The sequence below is a fragment of the Pavona decussata genome, unplaced genomic scaffold (assembly GCF_977016875.1).
Source record: "Pavona decussata unplaced genomic scaffold, jaPavDecu1.1 SCAFFOLD_1, whole genome shotgun sequence".
In the NCBI taxonomy this organism is placed as follows: domain Eukaryota; kingdom Metazoa; phylum Cnidaria; class Anthozoa; order Scleractinia; family Agariciidae; genus Pavona; species Pavona decussata.
The window spans coordinates 1,044,303-1,053,924 of NW_028145425.1; the positions used below are offsets into that span (position 1 = coordinate 1,044,303).

General features: G+C 39.7%; 1 protein-coding gene across 1 annotated transcript; it reads right to left on the reverse strand.

Annotated features, from left to right (window-relative positions):
- Positions 1-505: 505 nt before the first annotated feature.
- On the reverse strand, positions 506-7,873 carry LOC146490146 (uncharacterized). The gene is made up of 5 exons (XM_085100053.1): positions 7,747-7,873; positions 5,568-5,811; positions 4,162-4,306; positions 3,310-3,471; positions 506-1,017 (listed from the first exon to the last, which is right to left on the reverse strand). Exons 1-5 carry the CDS (start codon positions 7,820-7,822, stop codon positions 703-705), a joined length of 942 nt encoding a protein of 313 aa, XP_084956179.1. The 5' UTR covers positions 7,823-7,873; the 3' UTR covers positions 506-702.
- Between the last annotated feature and the right edge of the window lie 1,749 nt (positions 7,874-9,622).

The window sequence follows — 9,622 nt, forward strand, 5'->3', positions numbered from 1 at the left end:
GAAATTTCTCGCGCACAACCATTTTGGGTTTTATGACGTTACAAGGTTGCCGCTATTATCAGGCAGCAAAAGTTCTTTCTACAATAACTATTTAATTCCCGCTCGCTGATTGGGTCATAGCTATTGTCTATAAGAGTACAGACAATAAAAATGACGTCAGATGTACGCACGCGCTTTCTTAACGGAAAATAAAGCCAATTCAGCTCGTACTTTTTCCACGTTATTGTGAAAAACAAATCGACGGAAGTTTTCTATGGTCTTTACTCGTATGGACCATAAAATGACGCCATAAGATGTCCTTAACTTGGCAGTGAAACCAACTTGACTATTTAACATTTTTTGACGTCATTTCATAGTCTTTAAAGGTAAAGATCATAGAAAACTGCCGTCGATTTGTTCAGTAATTAGTGTAGCTATAGAATATTTAGGAAACCGTATGATGTCACGGAATCCAAGATGGGGGAGGGGCTGTAGACAGCTTAAAGCGAAAATAGCTGTTAAAAAATCCAATTCTTAGAACGCTGACGAAGCTTTGAACTTTAAACACTATTTCGAACCATTTAACGTCAATTTGTTTTTAGAAAGGAGGTTTCCTTTAAGAAGCTCATGAAAGACTAACAGAAAACTAAATAAGCAAAACCAACTTGCAAGTCGTCAAATATTAGATTTGCACATGTAATAATGATTGGTTATGGGTTACAATTAATAAGAAGTGATTAATTTAAGCATTGTGTCTTGACTCAATAAAGAAGTAAAAAACAGTAATAAACATGTATACATTACCGGATTATTTCCGCCGAGTGTACGAATGGGGGTAAAAAGGAAGTTCCCTAAGCTGAACTTGACAAGTTTGTTGCCGTGGAAACTGTGTGGTTGAATTAAGTGAGGATGGGATCCGATGATTAGGTGTACTCCAAGGGACATTAGGTATTTTGTTACACGAAGTTGGTACGGAAGAGGTGTCAGAAAACTTTCCTCGCCCCAATGAAAATAGACAACGACAATATCCACTTTTGTCTACAAATTTGGGAAGGAAAAAACACGTATTACATCATGTTACGTAACTGGTGAATATTGCCACTCTATCTTGACTCTGATGTTGTAAAATTCATGTAACAAAAAAGTGCATTCCCTATGTTTTGGTGTCATTTGAAGGGATCGCGAAAATAATTTTTCCTTTATTACGGTGATACGTCGTTTGCTGTATACTATGCAATTATACATACATACATACATACTTTATTGTTACCTCCCCAATGGGGCTTTTCAGGAACAATTATTTAAATACTTAAGTTACTAATAACTACACAATTAAAATTAATCAAATTTAAAAAACAATTACAACATTATCTAAACTTACTAATCGAGAAAAATACTAAAAATGAATGAAGTTCAGGAAGTATTTACAAAATTGTCTAAAAGCTTATTCTTCAAGGTACGTTTAAAAACTTGAACAGAACGGCTTGATTTAAAAAGGGGGTCTAAATTGTTCCAAAGTCCAACAGTTCTGTAATAAAATGTTCTTTGACCTGAGGCTGTTTTAAAAAGAGGTACATTAAGCTTTTGGCCACTCCTAGTTGTACGCTTGGTAACTTGCTCGCGGGTAATGAATTGGGACGTCAGATATTCGGGGGCGTGTCCGGAAATGCATTTAAAAGCCATGGTAGCTTGGCGGTAGTATAGTTCGTCCTTAACGGGTAACCAAGACAAATTTTTCAAGTGGGGAGTTACATGATCGTACTTTCTCGCGCCACTAACGATTCGACAAGCGAAGTTCTGCACAGCCTGCAATTTCCGTATATTTTTCTCTGTGGTATTTGCCCAGACGTTCGAGCAGTAGTACAACTTACTGAAAACTAAGGCGTTTATCACGGTTAACAACGACGTTCTGTCAAGACAGTGTTTGACACGATTAATTTGCGCAAGGCGTGCGATACATTCCGATACTGTGGTCTTAATATGATCATCAAATGTTAAGTTCGAATCCAAAATCACGCCGAGATCTTTGGCTGATTGTACAGGGAAGATGTCCTTTCCCAACAAAGACAAACGAAACTCATAGAGCTTCGAAGTCATCTGTCGGCTCCCGAAAACAATTAATTTCGTCTCGTCTGGATTTAGTAATAGCCGATTTCTGAAGCACCAGTTGCGCACCCCGAGGAGGTCTTCGTTCATCTCCTCAACAATCCGTTGGGTGTCTTGTGAATGAAAAGAAACAAACAATTTTGTATCGTCTACGTAGCATTCAGTAGAGCAATTCCGTGGAGCTTCTGGTAGATCATTAACGTATATACTAAATAATAAGGGGCCCAGAATGCTGCCCTGAGGTACTCCATATTCAATCGGTATTGGATTGGAAACAGTACATAATACACTTAAAGTGCCTATGAAACGAAAATTACTTTTGTGCAGTTATGTACGATTCCGAAGTTTTAGAGTACTAGGGTAAAACTTGTAGATTTTACAAACGCTCAAAGTTGAGCTATTTTGCTTTTAAAAATGGTCAGAGGACTGGGTCGAGTTTTATGCTGAATTCCAAGTTGTGACGTCACGTTGGTGCCAAAAGTTTGTTTACTCTCATTGCGTTCTTGCCGCCGAAAAGGATTGTAGAAAGAGAAAAGCTGCATGTCTAGCGATTCTGTGAACGGTCAATTCTGGCAACTCTCTTTGTTACGGACGCCAGCAACGCAATATCCCCCTCGCTGTCGCTTATCTCTCTTCTATTCCGCCATGATGAATTGCAATTCTTGGCACCAACGTGACGTCAGCGGTTATTGTCACCTGGCATTTTGGCTGCGCGATTCGAATACCCTTTTTGAAGGCAAAATAGCCCAACTTCGAGCGCTCACAAAATCGGCAATTTTTACCTCAGCAATCTCAAGCTTTGAAATCCCGTGTTTGAAAGGGTAACTTTTATAACTACCTAAAGACAATTTTCGCTTCATAGGCACTTTAATGTTTAGTCTCTCGGGGAAACTAGTTAGTTTTGTTTTCTCGAGAGTCCTTATGTTCCCCCCGACTTCGTCTCAGGAAACATAAGGACTCTCGAGAAAACAAAACTAACTAGTTTCCTGAGGGACCATACATTAAGTGCTTTATTATATATTTAGACTTTCCCTTTAACAGTCACAGCAAAACAGACAAACAAACAAACAACTGAGAGGGCAACAACTGAGGAATTGTATCCTGGTCAGCCCGGTCGGGATATATTTGTATTTGATCAAGGGCCCGTGACCAAGAATCAACCAATCACAGCGCTCGTCTTGCTGAGTGAAAGGCTAGGTATATAAAAATTACTGTTGACTATACCTTCAAACGTTTGACGTCTCTTGCCGCAATGTCATCCCGATACACAGCTGGGCCAGAGTAAAACTCCTTTCGGATCTCGGAACAGTTTTTATTTTTCGAAGGGCAGTCACAGTAACCCAAAAATCCAATCTTTATTCCTCTTTTATCCACAATTAGCGGAACCTAAAAAAAGCAAGGGAATCAGAAGGGGGGAATTCTTTGGTCACTAGTCGTTTCGCTACATTGTAGCATAGTCCATTTGATGGATTTTACAAGTGACATACGCTATGATATCATTTGAGCTTAATTTCCGTCATCCTCAGACGATGCTTATGAGCGGCATTGACGCAGCTAAGATAATTAAATTATCAATCCAACTCACTTTTAGAACAAGAAATAATTACATTTGTATGTTTAACGCTGTAGGGAAACGACTAAGTTGCAACGCAACGAGTAAGTTATAGTGAAACGACCGCACAGCCTTTCTCTGCGTCGGTGTTTAATGGACTGCAAGCCGGTAAAGGCGAAACTTATCGCTTGAAATCAATGCTGTTAGAAAACTGAAAAGAGTTTGTCGGACGCTGAGCTACCATATCTGCCTGATAATCTAGATCCGTGAATAGACAGATTTGAAATAATAATATTTAATCGATCAAGTTCAGCCTCGTTTCCTGTATTATTAATTGTATAAAATTTATGAACTTACTTGTCGAGGTCAGCGGGAAGAATAGCTTACGACTATCGCGCTAGAACCTAGGCCCCCACGATTAGTCCGCGCGCTGGGTCCCAGTCTGAATACTTATATTTTCAGTGAGCCCCTCTGGTGATTACTTTTTCACGTACCACACCCAGTTATTTAGTCTTGCTGTTTACCTGTGAGGAATCATAAGGCCCATAGCTTACACCAAAGTACTGTACTCCTGCGTCTCTGAGAACACGCACGGTAAAATTTGCACCAGCGTCTCCAAAATCGTTGAGATGATTATTAGCAACGGTGACTGCATCGAAGCCTGCAAACCTAATGAAATCAAGGCTGCTGAGTGCGTATCTAGAGAATGACATCAACTTCAGTCTTTCAATGATTCTTGAAAACCTCTGTCAGCACTGATGAGAGCTATCGAATCACACAAAGGACAAGTGAAGGAACTTCCATCAAGCTATTCGATTTTTTAACTTATCCTAGAATTTATCCGGCAATAACAATATTTAACAATAATTTCACGAGCGCGCGTTGGATATGAAATGATAGATAGAAGAACCAGAAGACAATTTAATGGTCTCTATTTCTCGGGCGTGGTATAATGGCTCATATACCATGGCCGCTAAGCCAATCAAATCCCTGGAATTGCGTTATAGAATGATCCAGTTTTCAATAATTAGTGAATAAACCCCTTCAGGCGGCTGGTATATCGGATATCGGATTGTGCGAGAAATGAATAGTTGGCCGAGTACTACGGACATTAAGACATATTTTATTTGTCATTAATAATACTAATCATACAAATGCAGCGCTGCAACCACTAAGCCACGGTTGTCTCAGTCAGCATCATTTTTTTTTTTGGTGCTGTATGTTTGATTTTGTTGACGATGTCCAATGGTTCGAGCCCTAATCTCTTCCTTAGTTTTGTACTCAAGGACAAGAAAATATGCTTCACATTGTGTTTAGTTCCCCAATTTTATCAGTTGATACCAACAAACCTTAAAAAATGCTGCTTCGGCTCAGTGGGCCACTCGTGACTGACTGGTGCGACATTTGGTAACTCAACCGAAGACGAAGGCGACAGTTACTTTGCATGCTTGTAATAAATTTTGAAACATTTCTTTGCCGTCCTCTACAAAACAACTGTTAGCAACCTTAAGCAGTGACGAAGACGACAACAGCAATGAGAACTTCAGAAACAATAGATTTAATTAGCAGGACAGTAGCTCTACACGTGCGTTATAAACTTTGGTACATTTCTTTGTCATCCTCTGCAAAACAACGTCGTGAAATAACCACAATCCAGGTTTTATGGAAAACGTAAGCCGCGCCTTAGACGTTAACTCCTCGATAGTTCGGCCACATTACGCAAAGTTAATGGGTAGAAATCATCGCTAATTTATTGAAAAACGAATGTAATCCCGTTTTTTTTTTTTTTGCGTCGTCGTCCTCTCTGCTTGAGGTCCCTAACGTGAAATGACCAAATTCGAGCAACTCAGCCTAGGATAGTTTGGCCATATTGCACGAGTTAAACGAGTTGGAATAATCTGGACTTTTCTGTCGTAATACCGTTACCTACCTAAGAGCTGAGACACTCCGAGGGCCTGCATCCAGCAGCTGCTCTTTACGACCTTTGTACTTATGAGAAAGGGATGCCTCATCCACGAAAGAAGACTCCAGATTCGCTACAGAAAAATCAGCGTCCCGGATGAAACGTGCCACATCCGCCAAAGAGGTATTATATGTCTGGTGTTTGTGTTCCACATAATACCTAACCGCACCCGAGAAGGATACATCACCCACGAACAATAGAGTGACATGGTCTGCAAAAAAGCAGTGGCCTCGTTATCGAAAATAAATGCTACCTACTCCGACGCCAGTAGCTGTTACTTTTGTCTAAAATCAAGGGGAACTAAAGTAAGTACTGGTTTATAACAGAAACTAAAGCCGTGTTCTCACTAAACTTTATTATATTCGACTGAAGTATAATTGAGGCTATCATACTCCACTTAATTTTGTTCAATTATGATTCGGTTCACATCTAAAAAAATTGGCAGGATAAACCTCGCAATCTGAAATTAAAAACAAAATTGCGGTCGTGATTTATACTGCAATCATCATTAGCGATTCTCAGACGAGAAGAGAGGCTCAGAGGGCTGCCCTCGCGAATTTTGCGATATTTCTACTTCAGGTTGTTAATTTAACAGGAAATTGTCACGAACTGGTTGTGTACCTCCTTCGGACATTCCTTGGCTTACTTGATCCCACACTAGTTTCTTATTAGGCATGGTATAACAATCGTTCACCGCCTCTTCATCTCACGAGGCAATAAGGACTTTCGCCTCTTCGTGCCACCACGTGTCCGCCATTTTGGTCAATTACGCATGTAATTACTTGATCCCACACTAGTTTCTTATTAGGCATGGTATCAAAATTGTGCACCGCCTCTTCATCCCAGAAGGCAATAAGGAGTTTCGTCTCTTCGTGCCACCACGTGTCCGCCATTTTGGTCAATTACGCATGTAATTACTTGATCCCACACTAGTTTCTTATTAGGCATGGTATCAAAATTGTGCACCGCCTCTTCATCCCAGAAGGCAATAAGGAGTTTCGTCTCTTCGTGCCACCACGTGTCCGCCAGTTTGGTCAATTACGCATGTAATTACTTGATCCCACACTAGTTTCTTATTAGGCATGGTATCAAAATTGTGCACCGCCTCTTCATCCCAGAAGGCAATAAGGAGTTTCGTCTCTTCGTGCCACCACGTGTCCGCCATTTTGGTCAATTACGCATGTAATTACTTGATCCCACACTAGTTTCTTATTAGGCATGGTATCAAAATTGTGCACCGCCTCTTCATCCCACAAGGCAATAAGGAGTTTCGTCTCTTCGTGCCACCACGTGTCCGCCATTTTGGTCAATTACGCATGTAATTACTTCAAACAACCCCCTTGAGGTTGTTTGAACTAATCATAATCCGATTATAATCAAGGAGTGTAATCCGTTGATGTGAACGACCTCCAAATATAATTCGATTATAATTAAGGCCTAGTGTGAACTCGGCTAGAGGCGGCATCAAATTTTCAAATTAATAAAAAAAATAAAGGAAATTTAAGCGATTGTTGAATTGGTTCTTTGTCAGACAAAGACCTAATTCAACAATCGCGTAAAGTTATTAATAGCGCCACACCGTCATAAACAAATAATATTATAAGAATATTACAGTCATTTTCGCGTCAGGCTTCGTAGCCGTTATACTTCAATCCTGGAGAGATTAACGGATCAATATTGGGTCAGTAGCACGGTGGTCGCCTCCCTCGAGATCTTCAGGCTGGAACGGGTAAGAAAAATGTCCACAGGAGGGGAAGCTTTCGTTCCTCCGGAACTAGAACAAACCGCCTTAGTCTTGATAGCCTTGGCTGGCCTTTTTCCAGTAAATATAGCGACTTTGTTGTTCAGAGCGGAGATAGCACCTGCAAGGCAAGCCACCCATTCGGTTTACCTCTGCCTCTTGGAAGCTCCCTGCTAGTGGGATAGGTCCCTGTGAATTCGGGTGTTTCGTAAACTACACCTTATTTGATGTTTTTCTTGCCTTTGGAAAAAAATGCCAAAACGAATTCGCACATGACCTTTCCTTATATTAGCTAAATTTAAATATATGTGACACGTACAAGTGAACATTGACTTCAGGTAAAATGACGATCACAAGAAAAGTAGCCATTTTCAACTTTCTAAGCAAAATAGAGATGATTCTTACCATTTTTCAACGTATCCGTGTAAGCTATTGAGATAAGGAAAATAAGGATGAAAATCATGGTGGATGGAGTCACCATAATCTTGCTGTGAAAAGTACTTTCAAGTAAAAAATGACTTCAGGCTTTAAGCAATTCGGTGCGGTTATAACCCTCGTTAGAGCTTTGTTGCAAATTTTTCTCAAACTCGTTAATAATTTCTGAACTGAAACAAAGGAAATCACTACCGTGAAGGAAATGTGTTATTATCATAAAATTTGCATTGGTTTGAGAAGCTACATCAAGGGCTCGAAAGAATTTTCATCCGAATTGAAATCCCACGGAAGTCACTTTAAGAAATCTCGGCTGCGCCTTGTTTTTGGAACCCACTTTTCGGTGTTTGGAAATCAGATGAAACATTCTTCCTCGTATTTTTATCGCTCCATGCTAATAAATCTGATCAGTAAATGAGAAAAAACTGGACGATCTTCTGATTTTGAACAAACGCTTTCAAGACAATACTTCTTAAATATTAATTGGATAACACTCACAGGTTACCAACGCCTAATAAAAGAGTTTGTATGGCTGTTTAAATTCGATCGAAAATTAAACAGCAATATTCTCTCGGAAACCTACAAAAATAAAAATAAAGTATGGAAAAGCTCAACGGGTGTTTTTGTTTTTGTTTGTGCGTTTTCATGGCTTCTCAGAGGTTCTGAAAGCTGTTTTGAGTGGTTTTGTCTCTCGGCGACTGGTACACGTGCAGCACTGTACTATGTAAATAAGAAGGTTGGAAAACTTGAAGTCCAATTTGACACATCATCTAAGGAGATCTAAGTTCTATAGTCCTGGTATCCCTTTCACAGTGTTCTGCGAGATCATTGTGTCAATCGAATGATCCATTTCTTTTCTAAAGCTGTTTTCGTTCAGTTAACAATGTCTATGCGTCAGACATCCCTCTTAAACCGGTTTCCATCTGTCATAGTCAGCCGGATTGATGGTCTGATTGTAGAAGGAATGCAGCATTTGAAAGAATTTTTTTGTTTGGTTTTGTTTTCGGTTTTTTTTTTTTCAAAATGGCGTATTAATTATGAAAATGATTTTGATCTTGAGGACCGTGCATATCACCAGTCCTTTTAACCAGTGATGCGTCCGTATGCGAAATGACCGCTCTCGCAGGTCATTCAGTGTAATGAGTGGGAAGCAACGTTTTCGCGTTTTCCCGCTTGGCCCAGCCACTTAGCTCGATTAGCTTGCTATTTCTAAGTGGCTGTGCCCTTTTCTTTAGTAATTTTTCTTTCTTGTATTAATGTAACACTGTATAATTTCTGGGCTTGAATAAAGATTGTTGTTGTTGTTGTTGTTATTTAACGTCCCGCGTTGTTAATGATTCCTTTTTGTTTATTTTCAGAATGTGTATGGAAGATTAGAGGTGAGACCCAATCAAGACAAAATAGATACATTCGAACGCTTCTTAGAGACTGTGAAAACTTGCTTGAAATTGACTCATATGCTGAAAGTTTCCATATCTAGAAAAAAAAATCGCTTGTAATTTTCCTGTAAAGGAACAAGCAAAGGCCGGCTGCGAGAGCCTTTCTCCAGACCAAGACTTGCCGATACCTAGTACATTTTATGTTTTGCATTGGAATTTCTTCAGTGGTTTTTCAAGTGAGGATAAGATCGCATTACAGGAAGTGTAGTGCGTAACTCATCCTCTGTACAATCTTGCAAATAGGGGTTTACTACTTTTTCGTGGACGTCGATGAGGTGTAAATCAATCCCAGTGTTATTCCTGCCAATATTTAGCTGGCATCTGTTACACGAAAGTTTTTTAAGTTTTGTTGTTGTCTCCTTATGCCATGCTAATGCTAGTCAGTTGTAGTTTTTCGCCTGTATTAATAT